This window comes from Sinohyriopsis cumingii, chromosome 11 (genome assembly GCF_028554795.1).
Source record: "Sinohyriopsis cumingii isolate HCF-2022 chromosome 11, ASM2855479v2, whole genome shotgun sequence".
In the NCBI taxonomy this organism is placed as follows: domain Eukaryota; kingdom Metazoa; phylum Mollusca; class Bivalvia; order Unionida; family Unionidae; genus Sinohyriopsis; species Sinohyriopsis cumingii.
In genome coordinates, this window is record NC_142971.1 from 49,234,220 (window position 1) to 49,256,962 (window position 22,743).

The 22,743-nt window shown below is 36.0% G+C and overlaps 1 protein-coding gene across 1 annotated transcript in view; it reads right to left on the reverse strand.

Moving 5' to 3' along the window:
• The window catches only part of LOC149788414 (stabilin-2-like), a 495,609-nt gene that overhangs the window by 466,686 nt on the left and 6,180 nt on the right, over positions 1–22,743 (reverse strand). The window contains exons 6-11 of the mRNA XM_089974375.1: positions 13,018–13,214; positions 12,104–12,234; positions 8,413–8,473; positions 7,489–7,650; positions 2,749–2,901; positions 275–418 (exon numbers count right to left, since the gene is read on the reverse strand). Of these exons, the coding sequence (XP_089830501.1) occupies positions 275–418; positions 2,749–2,901; positions 7,489–7,650; positions 8,413–8,473; positions 12,104–12,234; positions 13,018–13,214 (848 nt within the window). The remainder of the gene's footprint in view (positions 1–274; positions 419–2,748; positions 2,902–7,488; positions 7,651–8,412; positions 8,474–12,103; positions 12,235–13,017; positions 13,215–22,743) is intronic.

Below are 22,743 nucleotides of genomic sequence, written 5' to 3' on the forward strand. Positions count from 1 at the left end.
TTGTTCTTTCTTGATACAAAATGGATTTTTGACCCAAAGTAGCACGTGATCCAATGTTTACAGAAATGACGTATCGTTGTGCAGAATTATCCAATGTGCAGAATTGGCCAACATGGTGGTATATTTGCATTCTTTTGTTTTCTTAAACAACGATTCAGTCTGAGAGATTCATTGAGCTTGTTTGTATTTGATTATATACATCTTTATATGTTAACAAAACAAACAGGTAAGTAATAATCCTGTATCTTTATGACATCAGTACAGTAACAAATACCTCTGGGTCCCCTGTTACTTCAGGAGGGTTGGTCAGGAGTGTATTGATCACATGGATGACTCCATTGGATGCCAGTATATCTCCCTTCACAATCTTGGCCTTATTGTTGTCTCCAAAGAGGCGGAACCGAAGCACTTCTCCTTGCTAGAAAAGAAAACACTCTAAGCATCTTGAAATGAAATAATACCACTCAAAAACTACATTTGTATCAGACCTTTGAAAGAACAATTAGATTGTTTACTTCTTACTTAAGTGAGAGAACACAACATGTTTACATAAATAATGTTCTGTCTGAACCTGGAACAATTAGATATGGAGTACCACAAGGCTTAATTCTAGGTCCATTACTATTCATTTTATTTATTAATGACCTACCACTTTTACTAAGAGACTCAATATCATCTACAGATCTCTATGCAGATGACACAACATTGTCAGACATCCAAAACTCAAAGCAAGAACTCAAAATTTCTTTACAGAATGCCCTAAACAAACTGGAAAACTGGTGCACATGCAATGGCATGGTGGTAAATACTGGTTAAACTAAAATATTACTTATCTCAACACGGCAAAGAAGGACAAAACTTGATGGTAATAAACTATGTCTATCATGGAAGGATACAAATTTGCAAATGGTCTGTCATGATAGACTACTTGGTGTTCTGGTAGATAATAACCTATCATGGACTGAACATATCAAACATATCAGTAAAAAAGTCAATTCAAGTTTATAGGTTCTCAGTAGGATACGACATTTTCTTCCTGAAAGGCACAGAAAACTATTTTATAACATACAACCCTATTTAGACTACTGTAATAAAGTATGGGATAATTCAAATAATAAAAATATAGCAAAGCTGGCACATCTTCAAAAAAGAGCATTTGGGCTAATATCAATCCAGAAAGAAAGCAAGGAAAATTTACCTGGTAGGTTAAAAATATTACCTCTTAAAGACCAAATCTGTTTGAGAGAAGCCAAATTAATGTACGGGATATCCCATACTAGTGCTCCTGAATATTTACAATCACTATTCCAGTGTGGCTACCTGGTAATACTCCCCACCTGTGATCCAAGTCTACCAAACAGTATAAAATTCCCAAACCAAATGAGTTATTTTAAAAAAGTTTCCAATACTCTGGAACTCTGCTCTGTAATAGTATTCCAGTTGAGATTAGAAATGCCCACTCTGTTTCCTTCTTCCAAACCCAATATATCCAGTGGCTTCAGACATGCAGCTAAAATAAATAAATTCTTTTGTATGAAGGCCTCAAGGTAGATTAGTTTTTAGCTAATTGTGTTACCCTCTTTAAATAAGGTCATTATTATTATTATTATTATTACTCAAACACACCTGTTCTTACCTCTTCTTGGGTATGTTAATTAAGATAATCCAGGATAATTATTTACTCACATAAGCATTATCTTTTGTACCTGTCTTGGCCTGGCCACTGCTGCATGATAATGATACTGGTCATTGTTACGGCACTATCATAATCACATGACCAGCATGATCAGCCAGTAATGATGGAGTCTACTGGTAGTGTTTATTATATACATTTCAGTCATTTCCACTACAACCTCAAAAATGGAACATGTATGACATTTTAAATTAGGCAGATTCTTAATGCTCATACTAAGAAATGAGCCTTCAAAAGAATATAAAATTAACCCATATTGGCCTGGCTATGAAGATCAGAAATTGTCATTCCTGCTTCCTACCCTCCTCAAAGGATATGAATATTTCATGTTTATACTAATGTGCTGATTGTTTAAAAAGGTAATTGTCTTTTGTCATCTCCAACACATTTTTGTTCATTGGATGCTACTTCCAGAAAATCAGTAACTTGATAATGCAGGCATTTTGCATGAAAAATATTTGCAGTTTAAAACATGAGGTAATCTTGTAAAGTTGGACTAGTTCCCAGATGCATTCCACTAGATCCAGATCAGATGTGAGAAGTCATTATCCAGATTTGATAATTATCAGTCCATAATTTAAAGATTGTTTCAATAAGACTGTAATGGTCAAATCATAAAGGATGGCAGATCTATCTTTGTACAGTGTTAACTTATGTGCTTGAGGAAGCTGGAAAAAAATTTCAAACATGTCATAGGCAACCTGACTTCACTCTTACACATGCTGCAGCCAAGCTTTTCAAATAGTTTTAAACATTGCTAAAAGCCAAATTAGAACGGCAACCCCCCAAGCCCCACAAGTCTTGGACTGACCCTTATGGATGCACTTAATCTTTATGGTATTTCAATTCCAAGATATCCAAACAATGATCATTATGTAGCAACAAATCCAAGTTTTTACTGTACCACTATATATTTGCCTGTTCTTAACATTAAAATGACTTTCGTCCCCTTCAAATAAATGGAGAGGAAATTTTGGCATTGGTGACTTGCAAAATTAATTATAGCTGTGCTACTTTTTAAAGTCTTAGACTATGCAGCAGTTACGCTGTCTTACTTTAGTAGGCCTGGCCATCAGTTCAGCTGTGGAACCCTGAAGAGTGTAAAACACTGTACTATTGTACAGATCTTGTAATGTGAACTCCCCCACCACTGTGTGTTGGCGCAGAAACTGACTAGCCTGTACTGAATCATTCAACCATTTCTGGAACTGAAATTGAAAAAGATATCACTCGCATGGGCAAAAGACATTTTAGTTTGTGAATGCAAATTCATACACATATTGAAAATGGGCAAAAAATAAAGATCGGGGCACATAGTTGCTACACTGTCTATTAATGCTGGTCTCCCTTAACTTCTTTTCTAGACCATGAGTGGCCCCAGGTGGCTGAGTGGTCCAAGGCACTCACCATTACAGGGGTGCAGAAATCCACTGTCTGTATTGTCTGAGTTGGAAATTTGTTCTTATGGATGAGCAACTTTTGCAAGATTAATTGTCCATGAACAACTAAATTGTGTCTATGGGAAGATGAGTGAATGGATCTGGAGGCATTCCCTCCCATCTGCTGGGATGGCCTAGTCACTGATTTCGTTACTACTGAAACTCATCAGAGGGAACTGTTATGGTTTAACTGCACTACCACGATTCCAACTTAACTACCATGACTCCAACTGAACTACCATGATTCCAACTGAACTACCATGGCTCCAACTGAACTACCATGACTCCAACTGAACTACCATGGCTCCAACTGAACTACCATGGCTTCAATTGAACCACTATGGCTCTAACTTAACTACCATGGCTCCAACTGAACTACTATGGCTCTAACTTAACTACCATGACTCCAACTGAACTACTATGGCTCGAACAGAACTACCATGACTCGAACTGAACTACCATAGCTCCAACTGCACTACCATGATTCCAACTGAACTACCATGACTCCAACTGCACTACAATGACTCCAACTGCACTACCATGATTCCAACTGAACTACCATGACTCCAACTGAACTACCATGGCTCCAACTGCACTACAATGACTCCAACTGAACTACCATGATTCCAACTGAACTACCATGTCTCCAATTGAATTACCATGGCTTCAAATGAACTACCATGGCTCCAACTGAACTACCATGACTTCAATTGAACCACTATCACTCTAACTTAACTACCATGGTTCCAACTGAACTACTATGGCTGTAACTTAACTACCATGACTCGAACTGAACTACTATGGCTCGAACGGAACTACCATGACTTGAACTGAACTACCATAGCTCCAACTGCACTACCATGATTCCAACTGAACTACCATGGCTCCAACTGAACTACCATGATTCCATCTGAACTACCATGGCTCCAACTGAACTACCATGGCTCCAATTGAACTACCATGGCTCCAACTAAACTACCATGACTCCAACTGAACTACCATGGCTCCAACTGAACTATCATGGCTCCAACTGAACTACTATGGCTCCCTAACGACAGATTCAAGAGAAAAATATAAAATATACAAGAATGAAACAAACCTCTATCATGCCTCTCATTGGTACAATATCATATGATTGAGGAAAAAACATACAAGTAATACTGTATATTTAAGAAGGTATAACTGATGTCTGAAATATTTAGCTCTTACAATAAATAACATTTTTTTTGTTATGAACAAGCAAAAGGTCCATGGAGCTTTCAATTTGCTTCTGTGGTAATATACAATTACAACAATAAGACTTGACAGCTGGACATGTAACAATGTCAAAGACAGAAATTACATCAAGGGGAACATTCAAACTGGAAAACTTGCAGAAAGGTTGCTTGTTTTCACATTTCAAAACTTACCATTATGTACTTATTTTGTACCAATTAAGGTACTTGATCTATTGTGATGACATTAAAGCAATCAATTAGAAAATCTGATACTCTGTTCAATACTACTTGCATAAACTATCACAGTGACTTTAAGTCATAAGATCTGAAAAAAAATAACTTTTTTATTTTGTGTTTCAAGACTATACACATGTAAAATTCATAATATGTTCAGTGTCCCAACACTCATAAACACACAAAAAATGTTGTTGTTGTTGTTGTTGTTGTTGTAAGGTTTAATGCCATTTTTCAGCATACGCTAGGCTATGCATGGTGGCCATTATTAATGGTGGAGGAAGAACCCGGGAAAACCCCGGAAAGAACCATCGACCCACGAGAAGCTACTGGCAAATTTCTCACATACCCACATTGGTCGAATCATAGACTCGAACCCACACAGACAGAGGTGATCCGTAATAGAGAGCACTTTAGACCACTCAGCCACTTGGGCCCCCATTCAATTACCATTGTCATTAAACTGTTATAACCTGTTAAGATTATTTTTGTTATTATTTTGCATCTGTATATTTTCCATTTTCTCTAAAATGAAATCAAATAAAGCAAAATAAAGATTTCATAATTCACTGGCTGCCTCAAGTTTACCAGAAACCTGTACTATAGTCTACATTATTTATAAAGTGCAAATTGTGCTTAATGGCAATTATATCCAACTTTATTCCCAAACATATTTATGTAGATTTTGCTTTATTCATCAGTTTGACCAGACCATCCTTCCAGATCACATTTTAGCTGTTTGATTTACATCACCCACATGCTCAAGAGTTACTAGTTATTGTTTTTCAGTGATATAAGCAATCCTAAGGCACATAGCCAGCATATATTAACATAACTGTCATATATTCATTAAAGAATGATCTTAACATAGGTTACAATCCTGAATAAAGGTTTACTAAGATCACTATCAATCCAATTTAATTTTGTTGTTGTTGTTGTTGCTGTAGGGTTTAAAGCCATTTTTCAGCACACAATAGGCTATGCATGGCGGCCAGTATTAATGGTGGAGGAAGAACCTGGGAAAACCCCGAAAAGAACCACTGACCCACGAGAAGCTACTGGCAAGCTTTTTCACATACCCACAGTGGCCGAATCCGAGACTCGAACCCACGCAGACAGTGGTAAGATGGCAGTGATCCGTAACGGAGAGCGCTTTAGACCACTCGGGGCCCCAATTTCATTTTGTTTTTGTCTTAACACAAAATTAAATATTTAAGGTAACATACATCAAAGCAACCAACCACTGAGTTTTTACAGTGTTACAATTTTTGAAAAGCATTATTTCTGAATTTTCTTTATAGTATTTGAGAGATATTATTGATTCAAAAGGAAGGGATGTACTGTTTTCAGTGCAAGTTGATATCTTCAATGTACATGTACTGGTATTATGATGTGCAGGCATTGAACCAAACACCATTTTTATTGCTGGCATAAAGGTATCAAATTTGAATGAGTTAGACATTTACAAGAAAACATAAGTACCTGTGACTGTTGACAATTTTAATGTAATAATGCATTACCGGAAAATAATTAACCAGAGCACCAAAGGGAGAAGTTACTGCTAATATGGGTACAACATTAATGCCAATGCAGCAGTGTGAATTTGTTAAGATATTATTACAACATATAACGGAGTGAATCTTGTTGCAGTCAGCATGACATGAAACAATTAACACTGATGAATGGGCTAGGCCCTACCATGATTGCTATCCTGAAATGACTTCATGTTTCTGTTTGGTGCGTGACTGATTTTTAATTGGGATAATGGTCAGACAGATGAAGAGGCAAGGATAATTTGGGTGTAAGTAGCAGAAAAATGTCAAAGTTGAAATGATCCATAGACAGTTTGGTACCATTTGAAAAAGTGTCATACAAAGAGATTTTCCAGAATAGTTATTAAGAAAGCATGGAAATATGATGTGTAACTCAAACCTGGATAGGTGTGGGTTAATTTTTGGCAGTTAGATTATTGTTATAGGGTTTAATGTCATTTTTCAGCACATGACAGGCTATACATGGCGGCCAGTATCAATGGTGGAGGAAGAACCCAGGAAAAGCCCGGAAAGAACCATCAACCCACGAGAAGCTGCTGGCAAGCTTTCTCACATACCCACATTGGCCGAATCAAAGACTTGAACCCACGCAGGCAGAGGTGAGATGGCAGTGATCTGTAACAGAGAGTGCTTTAGACCACTCAGCCACTTGGGGCCCCAGCAGTTAAACTTGATCCTGCTTGGCTAAGCTAAATAAGCGTCTTGTGCTTCCCAAATGAAATTCAATGTTTTAAGTATTCTCCCTCACAAAATTACCTAGTCTAAGTTTCTGCATGAATGCAAGAATTTGACTCAAAGTAAAAAGGATTTTCCTGTTAAAACTGTCCAATGGATGGGTGTCTGGAAGTTGAGGAACATGGAACTTAAAGGTACAAAGAGATTTGGCTACATAGAAAAGAGCAAGTCTCGGAAAGCAAAAGTGGAAATGAGCTCCATATATGCACCATCCAGTGGGCAAAGAGAGCAGGCAATCAAGTTACAGTTGATAACCAAAAAAAAGAGACTAGCAATGCACATTTGTTATAAACCTGTATTTATCCCCCTCCCTCCAAAAGAACTTACAGATACAGGCTGCCACATTTCTATTGTTAAAATATAAACTTAGATCAGTGTAATGTGTTTGTATCAAAGATAATAAAACAGCAAAGGAAAAGTAAGTGTATTGCAAATCATATCCAAACGTTTATCAGCAAATGTGTTTTCACATCATGTTTTAGGTTTCTTAAAACTCTCTGACAAAGTTAAGGAAACTTTAGAACAGCATGACTGCTGAGTGAATGATCCTCACAAGACTGAAGTCTCTTTCCACTGGCAAGTAATGCCCATAACATCAAGACAACCACTACACTTACATTTAACGTAGGCAAGGTGCGAAATCCATTGTTATTTGGAGCAAAGACGGTAATGGGTACAGCATTCATCATCTCAGGTTTGTAATACGTCTCTATCATCTTAATAATAAGGTCAAGCTGACCCATAAGCTCGGGATCCTCCTTGTTTAGGTCATATAGGGTCTGCAACAAGAAAATATAATCCATGCCACAGTCAAATATGTACGCATGGGTCTAACAGAATAACAAAACCTAAAATAAAATGTGCCAACAAAGAGAATTAACTGTGGCTTGAAAAACTGATTAAAAAACCGCTATCATAGGTTTGAAACAAACTTATTACAAGCTTCTTCAAATAAAAAACACTATTTACGCTTGAATAAAATTTATATAACATGGTTTTGTACAAGCCATCATGTCGATTTTCATCCCACATGCATGAAACTTGATTCAGTCATTAGATTTCTCTATGTTCGAGTATCTCTTGAAAAAGAAGGCATACCAAGTTATTATTAGTTCTTAAAATTCTTTTTGCCATTGTATATCATTTACATGTGCTTTTACCACAAATAAATCCTGTTATAAATTAGGCCTTTTATGATTCGCGTAGATGACATCAATGAAGAACTGTGAAAGCAGTGATGGATAATGCTAAAAAATTTCACTCATCATTTATAACTTTGTCAATAAAAAGAATGATCCAGCATTATTTCCATCAATCTGTGAATCAGATAATTTATTTTGATAAATGTAGTCAATAGTAACTCTTATCCATACTGATTCTATCTAGTCTTGCCACCCAGGGTCAGATCTGAATGACGGTCTGCTTTATATTGCACATGAGAGGGACAATTTATACCAACACTAAAATGACAGAATATACAGGCACTACCTTTGCTGATACTTAAAAATTAAATTCTTAACAGAGCAATTCTTAAGAAATACCTGGAGTATGTTTCCATTGCACTGTCCATATCTACCACTATAACCGTCACCGCAAATACACCTGTAAAAAAGGGTCAAGAATCAATGAGGAGTTTCAAAACCAATAACAAAAATTATAGGACAGGTGCACATCTTTTTTCTGTCTTGGAGCAAATCTTGCTTGCTAGACATAAAAAATACATCTAATTATCACCCTAAAAGTTGTTTCCCATGAGATGTTTTCAACAGTATTGCCCAAGTGTGTATATCGTCAGTAGTATCCCTAATCCAACCTAATTTCACTAGTACATTATGAAATGGAATTCATGACCACACCAGTCTTCTAACCAGAATGGATGAAGGAATGGTATTGTGATTAAGGGCCTTGTAGTCAGGGAACGCTGCATAATTCATGGCAACCATGTGACTGCATGTACTTAAACATCACCCAGTAAAATTGTTTACCAGTTACAACTACCAGATCAAACCAGCTGAGGCACATCATCACAATACATTCAATGACTCCAAAATTTGCTATAAACAGCAGTTTCTCTGAAGGCATTCCGTGGCACATTATCTAATTATTGAAAGAAAAACACTGAAAATAATACCTGACAGCATTTTAACAATCAAATACCTGATCTTTCAATTATTTATTTAATTACAAACTTCTGAATGAAACAAAAAAACTATGAAGCAATCATTTTGAAACTAGAAGCAGTAATGTCATGTCAACAAATCATCATAACATCAATTACGTTACTTCATGGGGCCCCAAGTGGCCGAGTGGTCTAAAGCGCTCTTCGTTACGGATCACTGCCATCTCACCTCTGTCTGCGGCGGTTCGAGTCTAAGATTCAGCCAATGTGGGTATGTGAGAAAGCTTGCCAGTAGCTTCTCGTGGGTCGGTGGTTCTTTCCGGGGTTTTCCCGGGTTCTTCCTCCACCATTAATACTGGCCGCCATGTATAGCCTATCGTGTGTTGAAAAATGGCGTTAAACCCCACAACAACAACAACAACAACGTTACTTCATGATAGCTATAGCATGGGGGCAGTTCAAAATGACCACTATATGCATCCAAGGTCCCTACCTACTATATGACATAAAAAGCTACAGACAATATAATTATTGAAGTAAAACATGTAATAAAGCCAGATGTACTTCCAATGAAGCAAGTATTGATATTCAAACTTGCTTCACTCTATTAAAACTAAAGGCAGAATAGGATTTTTTATGTGTGAAAAGGAATACAAAAGGGAAATGATGCTTGCTGAAAATCTCTATCAATGGGGAACCAGATTGGAAAATATAAAATGCCCAGCAGAAGTTCAGACAATTTTGGAAGTTCTAAGTTATAATGATCTTACATTTTATTTGTTGAACAGTGAAAACAATCTTGATCTATGTATCTGACCAACCACCCAAAGCATACAGTTCCAACTCAATTAGGGGATAACAGTAGCTCAAATCTTACAGGGCCATAATTAATCTACATACAATTGGGGAAATCCTGAAATCAAATTCAGTCAAGGTCTCATCAATATATATCTGTATGTCAAATGTGGTTGAAATCCATCAATCCTTGGCAAAACAATACGGCATAAACCAGTCTGGCACTCATAATCAGGGGCCTGTAAATGACATGGAATGCACGAATTCAACTCATTCAAGGTCTAATCCATATAAAACTACATGCCAAATTTTCTTGAAATTCAACAAACCTTGGTAAAGATGTGTTGCAGAATCCTAATTCAGAAGTCAGATAATCAAGGTATATAACTCCTGTAAACGATGCTGTGGAGTGCTAAATATCAAACCCATTCAAGATTTCATGAACATAAAGCTGTATGCCAAATCAAACAATTCTTGGTCTTTGTAATATTGTATACCAGGTAAACCAGGCACATGAATAATCAAGAGGCTTAACTTTTGTATCTGTAATTCAAACTCAAAAAACGACTTCATCAAAACTGACATGCCTGACAAATTTGGTTGAAATCCAAAAATATTTGGTAAAGTAATGATGCAGAAAAAAAATACAGGAAGATGGGCTACAAGGAATCATAACCCATCCAAATGGCAATGTGGAACAGTGAAAACTGAACTCCACCATGAGCCCTTCATTATGAAGATACATGCCAAATTTGCTTTTAATCGTCTAGCAATCCTTCGTAAATTAATGCAGCTGACTAAAGTCATGAGGATGGACAATCTAGGAAAATAACTGTTCAGACCCTGAAATTTGTAATTTTACTGAATCACATTTATTTTCTTCTATTTGTACTTCATTTTTGCATTTGAAATTAATTTATTTCCTTCTGTTTGCACTTCACTGGATTGAAAAGAAAAACATTTAATGAAGTTGGGTATTCTGCTTCGTGAGATTTAAAAGAGTGAAGATATTTGCTTTAGTATGTTCTGTTATAGAAAGTGTGCTTCAATAAAAAAGCAAATGCATAAAATGCACAAGACAACACTGAACAACAAAAATATAATCACAACTCCAATCAATGCATAAAATATATTGTTGTAAAAAAGTTAGCAGCAGTTCTGATTTCTTATTTCATTCAAAATATCCATTGCACAAATGGCTAGGGCATCATCAGTTCATATTATTTATATCTGCCTAGGCAATAACATTATCATAGCTGGTATAGGATGACAAGAATCTGGACTACCATGGACTATTCTGGACCACCATGGACTGTTCTGGATTATTATGGACTAATCTGGACATTCAACATCAGTTTTAGGATTCTAGAATGTACAGTTATGGGTTATATGGCATGTTCTAAAATTGTGCCAAAATAATCAACTAATAGCCAGAAAACTGCACATCATATTTTCAACCAATTCCTTTATTTCTTCACTGAATCCCTCCTATAATCAGAACATTTACCCCTCTTTTAAATGGAAGTGTGAATTTCTCAGGTTAATTTTCAGATTTAGAACAGATTCGGCAGCTTGAAGAAAAAAAATTCATTATTCTGCACTGTGCATTTATGCTCTCCATTTTTTCCTAATGCTTACACGATTCCTCTGCATTCATTTTGCATTTCATTTGGGTTCATTCTGCATTTAGTTTGATTCATGTTTTTATTTGCTCTGCATTCCATTTTCATTTCATTGCTAAAGGTACCCATTTCATGGTTTCAAAATGGTGTTTTGAATGCTAGAAAATAAAATCAAGGTCTCGTCAATATAATGTTTCATGGCTAATATGGCTGAAGATAAGTTGCAAAATTAGGTATATGGACAATCTGGAGGACAAAACTCCAGTAAATGAAGTTTGTGGATGGCTGTAACTCATTCGGGGTCTCATTAATATAAAGCTGCATGCCAGATTTGATTGATCTTCAAAAATCCCTGGAAACAAAAGCTGGGACAACAGGAAATCGGGATCCATAACAGCTCTAAATGACAACATCGATGGTTAGAAACTAGATGCCTTGAGGGTTGATTAATATAAAACTGCATACCAAAATTTGGTTAAAATCCAACAATTTCCAGTAAGGGTATCTTGCAGAAAACAAACTGCTGACAAATGGACAGACATGATTAGCATATGGCTCCGTCAACTTCGTCAAGTAGGGTTCCGACATCTGAACATGTTTAATCAAAGCAACATATAGTCTGGCATCAGAAAATACAAAATCCCTCAGGAATCCTTAAACATTTAGTAATTGTACACCGCCATATGATCAACTTACTCATACTCTTGTGGTCCTGTTGTCTTACAGGAAGAATGCTTTGGACAGGTAACATTGAAGCACATATCTTGAAGCTCACAGCCAAACCCATTCACATACTGGGCATATCCAGGTTTACACTGGCATTCAATCTGAAAATGATTATTTTAGAAAGATATATGCAAGTCTGGTATGCAAGACCTTAGCCTTAATGTACCCATTAGTTAAGTATGTATTACAAAAACATTTCAGCTTCTTATGGCAGGAATTCCCACCAAAATTAATTTTATATAATCAGCCAGCATTTGAATTTCCCTTTTCCTAATGGTTCCAAGGGGACAAACAAAAACACAAATATCCAATACACAAATAAAATAAATCTCAATAACATTTGAATCACAACATTACTCTGAGGAAAATGCCAGGAAAATAAATGCAAAGAGGTTTGATACCACAACATGGGTAATGACTATACAAGTTCACAAGAAAATGAAAAATATGCAAGGCATATTAACACATTCAATTCTACCTCATAAAAGATATAGCAACATGTAACAAAAATCTATACTCAATTATGAGACAAGTCACACTGCAACTTGTACACCCCCAGATCTCATCATCATATGGAGATCAGGATCTTTGTTGTTTGCAGTTGTACTCAACTTACAGCAAGTATATATGGTAGGTTGCCAAGTTATATAGGTAATAATTAAGTGTGAGAAGATGACTGACAATTTTCGTTAATTTACAAAATTAATTACATTTTGACATATATGGTTAACTACCATAACTTCTGGCACAGATATTTTAATACTGCTATGTTATTCAACATCATCATGACAAGTCGAAACAACTTACCAAAATACAACTCACATTTGAAATCCAATAAAAAGATTAATGCAATCAGTTATCACAAAAATATGAAATATTCTTGCCTGTTTTGGTCCATTGTAAATACAAACTGTAGTATTGGCTGGGCAACCACCATTATCTTTCTGACAGTTGTCCACTGGGTCACATGACCACCCATCACCTTGGTAACCATAGTTACAAGTGCAGTTGTATTCAATTGTACCATTTGCAATGCATGATGCATTAGAATCACAAGGTGAGGATCTGCATGGATCAGCAGCTGAAGAGGGAAAATAAACTGTGCTATAGACAGTTGGAATGTTCACTCATTAATGTGAAGGACATCACACCAACCCTAATAAATCTGGTCCCCAGAACATTGTAAATACAATAATATCCTATCTAGAGTCAAGTACTTTGCAAAATAATATAATATCCAATCCAGGGTCAAGTAATTTGTAAAATAATATACTATCCAATCTAGGATCAAGTGATTTGTAAAATAATATAATATCCAATCTAGGATCAAGTACTTTGTAAAATAATATAATACCCAATCTAGGGTCAAGTACTTTGTAAAATAATATACTATCCAATCTAGGATCAAATACTTTGTAAAATAATAAAATATCCAATCTAGGGTCAAATACTTTGCAAAATAATATAATATCCAATCTAGGGCCAGGTACTTTGTAAAATTATATAATATCCAATCATGGTCAAATACTTTGTAAAATAATATAATATCCAATCTAGGGTCAGGTACTTTGTAAAATAATAAAATATCCAATCTAGGGTCAGGTACTTTGTAAAATAATATAATATCCAATCTAGGGTCAAATACTTTGTAAAATAATATAATATCCAATCTAGGGTCAGGTACTTTGTAAAATAATAAAATATCCAATCTAGGGTCAGGTATTTTGTAAAATAATATAATATCCAATCTAGGGTCAAATACTTTGTAAAATAATATAATATCCAATCTAGGGTCAGGTACTTTGTAAAATAATATAATATCCAATCTTGGGTCAGGTACTTTGTAAAATAATAAAATATACAATCTAGGGTCAAGTACTTTGTAAAATAATATACTATCCAATCTAAGATCAAATACTTTGTAAAATAATATAATATCCAATCTAGGGTCAAATACTTTGTAAAATAATATAATATCCAATCTAGGGTCAGGTACTTTGTAAAATAATATAATATCCGATCTAGGGTCAGGTACTTTGTAAAATAATATAATATCCAATCTAGGGTCAGGTACTTTATAAAATAATAAAATATCCAATCTAGGGTCAGGTACTTTGTAAAATAATATAAAATCCAATCTAGGGTCAGGAACTTTGTAAAGCAATAAAATATCCTAAATGTGTTAAGAAGTAATTACATACCATAAAGGATGGTAAATCAGTTTGGTTACATGTGCAGTACATGCATATCATCTGGGCCTACAGCTTAAAATTTGAAAAGTTGATCTCACAATATTATTTTGTTATCTTCAAATGTATCATATTTACTTAAAGTTTGTGGTTTTCATAATACGAGACCAACTTTTCTTTTATATTTCACAACACTGTCAGCAACTGTCAGAACAACAATTCACTATGCCCACAAAACTGATAGACTGCAAGGCCAGCTTTAAAGTTTTCTGTCAAATTACATACTACAATCAGTACAAATTAGTACAAATGACTCTGGAAGATTACAATAAATACCATATACCAAACTGATGTCCTGTGTTTGTTTAAAGAGCTACTTAATAAGTTTTTTTAAAAAAATATGAGTATGAATGCTTTTAATAATTTATATTTATGAGATAAAGAGATATTTTTCATACAACCTTTGCATCCTATGTAAAATATTCCACACAGGCTAAAATCTTGCATCTATGTGCTTTATTTTCAAATATTACATGTCAGGTGAACAATGTATCATTTTCTGTAAAGATATAAGATCAATAAAATATTGTTTTATGTGAATGACAACAGGGGCCCCGAGTGGCCGAGTGGTCTAAAGCGCTCTTCGTTATGGATCACTGCCATCTCCCCTCTGTCTGCGGCGGTTCGAGTCTAGGATTCAGCCAATGTGGGTATGTGAGAAAGCTTGCCAGTAGCTTCTCGTGGGTCGGTGGTTCTTTCCGGGGTTTTCCCGGGTTCTGCCTCCACCATTAATACTGGCCGCCATGTATAGCCTATCGTGTGCTGAAAAATGGCGTTAAACCCCACAACAACAACAACAACAAGAATGACAACATTACAAAATTTACTGGTTTTTATTTATGAAGATAAACATATTATATCTTAACGGTATATTTTATTCAAACAACATGAATGCATGAACAACACTGACAATGTTTAATCCAATACTCTGTAAATGAACAACAGACAAGTAAAATGTCTATTTAATACTTCCCCACTTATGTGAGAGTAATACAGTTTTCTGAATCACTTCTGTGTTTTTCGATGATCTTGGTTTTTGTCCTACTTGCTAATTTTAATGTAACATACTGTCTCTATAATGCCAAAACTAGAAAAATGGTATTCTTGTATCATCAAATAAACATCAAAAACATGATTCCACTCTGCTTCACTATCACAAATTAAAGATCTGCATCGTATGATACGGCTGTACTTGGATGACTACAAGAACGCCACAAAATATCCATATCAATTGAAACAACATCCATGAATATTTGAAAACAAAATGAAATCTTAAACTGCATGTAAATTCTGCTCCTCCTTTTTACTTAAATACAGATGTGGCATTAAATTAAAAACTACGTTATGTATTGGAAGTGCTAACCAAGATGCAAAAGGAGTAATTTCAGTATGGAGTCAATCACTGTAAACTATCACAAGATTTTTACAAATTTTATACATATGCATGTGATAGCTCCAATATCCATGGAAATTTAAGAGCTTATACACAAGAAACTGTATGCACCCTTTCATCCTGTATCCACCTCTGTTGTATGCTATGCGGCTTTGTAACATGTCGGCTTCTTGAGCTATGTAACAATGTAATTGAGCTATGTAACAAGGTAATTGGGCTATGTAACAAGGTAATTGAGCTATGTAACAATGTAATTGAGCTATGTAACAAGGTGGTAATTGAGCTATGTAACAAGGTAATTTAGCTATGTAACAAGGTAATTGAGCTATGTAACAATGTAAATGAGCTATGTAACAATGTAATTGAGCTATGTAACAAGGTAATTGAGCTATGTAACAATGTAATTGAGCTATGTAACAATGTAACTGAGCTATGTAACAAGGTAATTGAGCTATATAACAATGTAATTGAGCTATGTAACAGGGTAAACACTGATCATTAATCAGCTCAAGCAGAGAAGTACCATGTAATATGATGGTTGCAGCTCATTTCAGGGAAAATGCCAACATCCTTTTAAGACATTTTGTAAAAAGTCTCATCAATATAAAAACTGCATGCCCTATTAGTTTGAAATTCAATAATCCTAAGTACATTATGCTGCCTTACCAAAAGTAAGTAGACAGACAATCATGGAGTATAACCTCTGCAAATAATTTTGTTCAATGCTGCAAGTCAAACCCTTAAAAGGTCTCATGAATATGAAACATCATATTAAATCTTGCTGAAATCCAAGAAACCTTACTAAAGTTATGTAACAGAAGTAAACTTAAGGAAACATTGGCCATAAATCAGCTAAATGATGTCATGAAATGTTAGAAATCAGAATAACTAAAGTTTCACCAGAATATAGCAGCATTTGGTGGAGATCCCAAAAAATCCTTATTAAAATTATGCTGCAGAATCAGGGTTATAAATCATATAAACATTTTAAAGTGCTGGAAATCGCTTTTTTATGTCTCTACAATAGAGCCATGTGCTGCGTTCGGCTGAAATCTAACAAACCTGCGCAAAGTTATGCTTTGCAAATGACTTGGATGGGAGGGTCTGTGGGCTTAGATCCTGTATATGTCATGAAACGCTGGAATTCTGGCTTTTTCAAGAATTCCCAATATAAAGCTACATGACAACTTTTGATGAACTCCAACAATCCTTTGTCAAGTTAAGCCACACAAACCAAGATCAGTGGAATGCTGGAGACTGGAAATATGGTACAACTACCTAAAAAATGACACAGAAGGCTGAAAATCGAATTCTTTCGACGTCTCGTCAAGATATATATACCAAATCTAGTTCAAGTCCGAAAATTGCCAGTGAAGTTGTAACATTGTTGGTCAACGGATGACATTACCATATGCACATGCCTTTGATGTCTAGCACGAAAAACAGGCGCAAGCTTATATAAAAATATTTTTAAAAAAATCTAAAAACAAATATAATGTTCGCAAAAAGGCAAGTATATTACAAGTTTCCCAACTAAATATACAAGTCATGTGGACATGTGGAATATGTATATGACATGCAGCCTGCCAAACATATGAGACTCGTATACAATTATTCTTAAACAACAGCAGTTACCGAATCTGTCTGAAAACTTAATGGCTCCTAATTAAAAGTTAACGAACTGCAGAAAAACTACTACTACACTGATACACCAGTAATCAAGAGACACGTAGGTGAAATCTTCGAAAGCATTCAAAAATTTTCTTCTGGATCTAGACTTTTCCTAGTTTTCCTCAAACCATTTCTTTTATGTAACTATATGACTGAAAAGGACACAATTTCCGATAGTATTTAACCGTCTTATCTCTTCCTTCCCACTGTGTATCGTCTGCCTCGGCAACAACGAACGAGTCAACGCTACAGTTCACGTGACTTGTCACAAGAACCTTGAGCGGGAAAGTGTTGAAGGTGTCACAACATTTTCATAACTACGCAATATATTTCGGCCAGATGGCTTTACATTCGAACAGCAAATACCATACATTGAAGTCTAACTGTTGTGTGTCTCACGTTTGGTAAATGCAAAGAGGTACAAAGAGATACAATTGCTCATTTGAAAGTCATGAGACCAAATCACGGTGCAATGACCAAGGTTGTATGATGAACTTGAACAGCCAATATAGTGATCATGAAATCTGCACGGTCTTTACTAGAAACTGAATAATTCATTTTAATTCTTTTATGTGTAACTTAATATAATAGATCTATAATCACTGTAATTCTATTCAAAGGTTGGCATAAAGAAATTTCAAATGGAAACTGCAGATGGGTTTTCTTAAAGAATTCTTATATTTGTGTGATTATTGGAATCGACGCAATATAAATATTCCTAGCCCGAAATAATTAGCCAATTATTAGGAGCAAACATCACGGAGTGAAGTGTTAGTGAGTTTCCACGATGCCATGTTCACTAGTAGTGAATTCCGGCCAAAACTGAAGGAACGTCCCTGTAGTAAGATGTGGGCAAATGTGGTGCGGTTATATTGGCGAAATGTGTCTGGAAAGCATACATTGACTGGCCTAAGGTGGCGCAGTTAAAATAGTTTCCAGTGTTAGGGGACACTCGTATATTTTCTAAGGCGTGAACAGTTGGCGGTACGGAAACATGATGAAGATAAAACATTCAGATGTGCTGCGGTTGATAGATATTTGGCAGTTTGTTTTATCTGTGGTCTTACATTAATTAGAGTAAAATTTAGGTATAGAATGGACACGTCGGACTTTCTAATTTACAACTGAAGTTGTATGGAAGTCTTTGGAAAGTTGAGGTAAACTTATAACTTCTTCTAGCGAGAATCGCGCCAGGGTTTGACAACCATTCGGTCAAGTAAATACCCGTGTGCGTGTCAGGGTACTTCGGTTTCTGTGGTAGATACTAAGACGAACCATAGAGAAATGAATTACATTAGTCTAACTTTGCAAGAACTAAGGAACACAGCAGTGTTTAAGTGGTATCAACCGAAAGAAAATTGCGAATGGAGCTGAGTGAGTCACAACTTCAGCTATGCACCCTTCCATATGTTCATGGAATGTTGGTGTAATGAGAGAGTGACACCTAGGTTTCGTACTGACTGTTAATTTAATGTTGGCATTGCTGATATTTATTTCTTAAATGACACACAGTACCAACTGTATAGAAAAATGGGAACCAGCCTAGAATGGGTGAACATAAAATAGAGTAGATATGGGTTTGGTTGGCCAGGATTGGTTGATAATGAAAATTATTTTGTGGGAAAAAGAATATTTTGAGACCTTGTAACTTAAAAAAATAGAGACATTGTTTTCTTGATGTAATTTCAGTCCTTTAACAGTCTTGAGTTTGGAACACTCATTACTGAAATTAGCACCTGACTCTTTGGTGCGGAATTGAAAGCACATGTTTCAAACACATGTAGGTATAGAAAATGCTGCGACTCGTATGCTTTTTTTTACACACAAGATGTCATCCTGGTTTCGTCTATACTGACATATATAGGTTTGATCACGAGCACTCAGAAATGTAAAGCTAGTGAATTTTTAATATCATGGTGTTTGCATCGGTTTATGGGAACTGAATCAGTACCGTGAGTCCTGACGTAAAGGATGTGAATGAGAAAGTCTTCGTGTGGTAATCAGAATGACTTCAGTTTTATCATTATTCATCAAGTGGTATGTCATGCATGCCAGTTCAAACGGTGTATGGTCAAAATTTAAAGGTGTAGTGTGGTTAAGACAGTGGATTGTGGAGTTCTTTGCAATGACAGTAATTCCACCTCCACGGAAGTGTCGTGGGAATGACTTAATGGAATAACGTTAGTTGGGTGGGTGGGTGGTAGAACTGCGCAGTTTGCCTGATGTTTTTAGCAATGTTTCACTCAGGTAACAAGACTCTGCTCTCATAGTTAAGGATTTAATTGGATACCTATCTGATCGTGTATACAGGTGACGTTGGATTGTTGTTTTGTTGGTTTGTTGTTGTTGTTTTTCAACCGTTTAATAACCATTTTCACCTCTGTTGGGTATGTAGAGATATCCAATTCATCACTGAATGCACGAGGTAGTTTTTTCCATGTTGTGCAATTCATTAAGTAGATATTTTTAATTATCTTCCAAATCCGTGTGAAGTCTTTAACACATAGCTTAGAAAACTGGTTCTTCCTTGTACCAGAAACTACATTTACCAATCTGATTAAAATCAGATCTCCGCTGTCCTATGTGAGGATCTGACAGTGTTCGCTGAGGGGTCATGTTCTGGTAACCTATGTTATTACCATAATCGCTAAGTTTATCAACCAAGCAGATGAAGTTTTATATTTTCGCGTTTGGAAACTGAGCGTGTGGATAAAGAGCATGAATGTGTAACAAACAAGTTGATTCACTTTCATATTTTTGAAAGCTGCATTTCCATTGGCTAGTTCAATGGTCATGACCCTTTAGCGGTCATCGTCAGATCTTCATGTATAACGGTGGAGATCTGATTTTAATCAGATTGCTATTTCTGCAATACTGTTTATGCTGTTTTCGGTTTTAGTAATGTAATTCATTTTTAATAACGTTTTGGATGATCTTTTCTATTTCTAGCTCGCCATGGGTTACTTTTCCGATAACAGGGGTGGGGGGTCCTGGAAATGGGATCCCATTTTAAACCGGTTTTCAGACTAACATGTGACCATCTGCCACTTTTTTATTTTCTTAAGAAACACCAAACCACTCACTTCTCCAAAACTCTAAATTTTCCTTACTACCGCATGAAAACCATTTAAGTATCGGTGTGAGGTCAAATGACCTCACAATAAGCAACTGACCTTTAATAATGGGCTACCTAACCGCTGTTATTCATGTCAGGCCACGAGTCTTTTAAGTTGTATGACCGCTTTTCTTCCAAAACCCGAACCACTGGCCTAAGCTACCGACCTTTAAATTATTTTTTTAATCACAAATACCAACAAATATAGGATTTTTTTTCTTTAAAAAATGGGGCTGTTTCAAAATTTAAATAAAATACGTAATTTATCTATGAAACCATTTTGCAAAATTTCCACCTTACTGCATAAAGCCTCTTCCATATGGATGAACATGGAAAAGAAACAGTTGTTGTTACTGTTGTAGGGTTTAACGCCATTTTTCAGCACACGATAGGCTATACATGGCGGCCAGTATTAATGGTGGAGGAAGAGCCCGGTAAAACCCCGGAAAGAACCACCAACTCACGAGAAGCTACTGGCAAGCTTTCTCACATACCCACATTGGCTGAATCCGAGACTCGAACCGCCGCAGACAGAGGTGAGATGGCAGTGATCCGTAATGGAGAGCGCTTTAGACCACTCGGGGTCCCAAAAAGAAACGGCTTACTAATGTACAATAGATCGCATGTATATTGCATAGCGTTTGTTCCTACGTGAAAGTAATTTGTCATCAATTGCAACATTCCGTGTTGCTAGTTTCCGGCTGCTCTTTATGCAGGTCCTATAGGACTCACGGTACTAATTCAGTTCCCATAGTAAACCTATGCAAACACCATGATATTAAAATTTCAATAACTTAAAATTTTTGAGTGCTCATGATCAAACCTATATTTATCAGTATAGATGAAATCTAGATGTCAGCTTCTGTGTAGAAGAAAGGATATGAAGCGCGGCATTTTCTGGACCTGCTTGTGTTTGAAACGTGTGTTTTCAATTCTGCACCAAAGAGTCAGGTGCTAATTTTAGTAACGAATGTTCCGAACTCAAGACCATTAAAGGACTGAAATTATATCAATCAAACAATGTCTCTATTTTTTGCTCACTTGCAACTAGGATAAACTCTCAACAAATTATTTTTCCTACAACATAACTTACATTATTAACCAGGCCTGGTCAGCCTAACCCATTTATACTCTATTTGATGTCCATTTCCAGGCTGGTTCCCATATTTCCATACCATTAGTACCGTGTGTCCTATATGGGATCAGCACCATCACACCGCCTTTCTGTCTGACCTGGGCTACTTCATTTGTACACATGGTAGTTCGTTTGGCCTGTATTTGTATGTGTTGGGAGGTATTCATTTGACCTGTATTTGTCTGTGTTGGGAGGTATTCATTTGGTCTGTATTGGTCTGTGTTGGGAGATATTCATTTGGTCTGTATTTGTCTGTGTTGGGATGTATTCATTTGGCCTGTATTTATCTGTGTTGAGAGGTATCACTGGACAACAAATTTTTACAAAAGTCATGTTACTGAAATAAAATTAGTCAATTCTTATCAATTTTTATGTGCTGAACACGAATATGACAGTCAAATTGCAAAATTGGCTCTAGTTTTTTTGTAATCTGCAAGAAATTAATGTTTACATAACGAAATGCATTCCAATAGTAAAAGGTCAACTGTAATAGCCTACCTATAAAAAATCAAGTCATTGACTACATCTTAGATTTCTTCGCCTGTCTCTTGTACAGCTGTTCGGGAGCATCTCTGAGGAGTGTCCAGCAGTAGTCAGCCAGCATTGTAGTGGACCATTTTCCCTGGTATCTTTGTTCCATTGTTGCGATATCTTGATGAAAACGTTCGCCGTGTTCATCACTAACAATACCACAGTTGCTAGGAAAGAAATCCAAATGGGAATGAAGGAAGTGAATCTTTAGAGACATATTGCAACCAAGTTTCTTATACTTCATCAACATGTCTTCTACTAGTTCCTTATAGTTTTCTGCCCTAACATTTCCGAGGAAGTTTGTAGAAACTAGGCGAAAAGCATTCCATGCTTGTTTCGCGTCACCTTCCAGCAAGTTGTTGAACCGGTCATCTTTGAAAAGCTCTCGAATCTGAGGACCCACAAAAACTCCCTCTTTAATCTTTGCTTCGCTGAGTCGAGGGAATTTTTCATGCAGGTATCGGAATGCTGGCAAAGTCCGGTCAATGGCTTTCACGAAGTTCTTCATCAAACCTA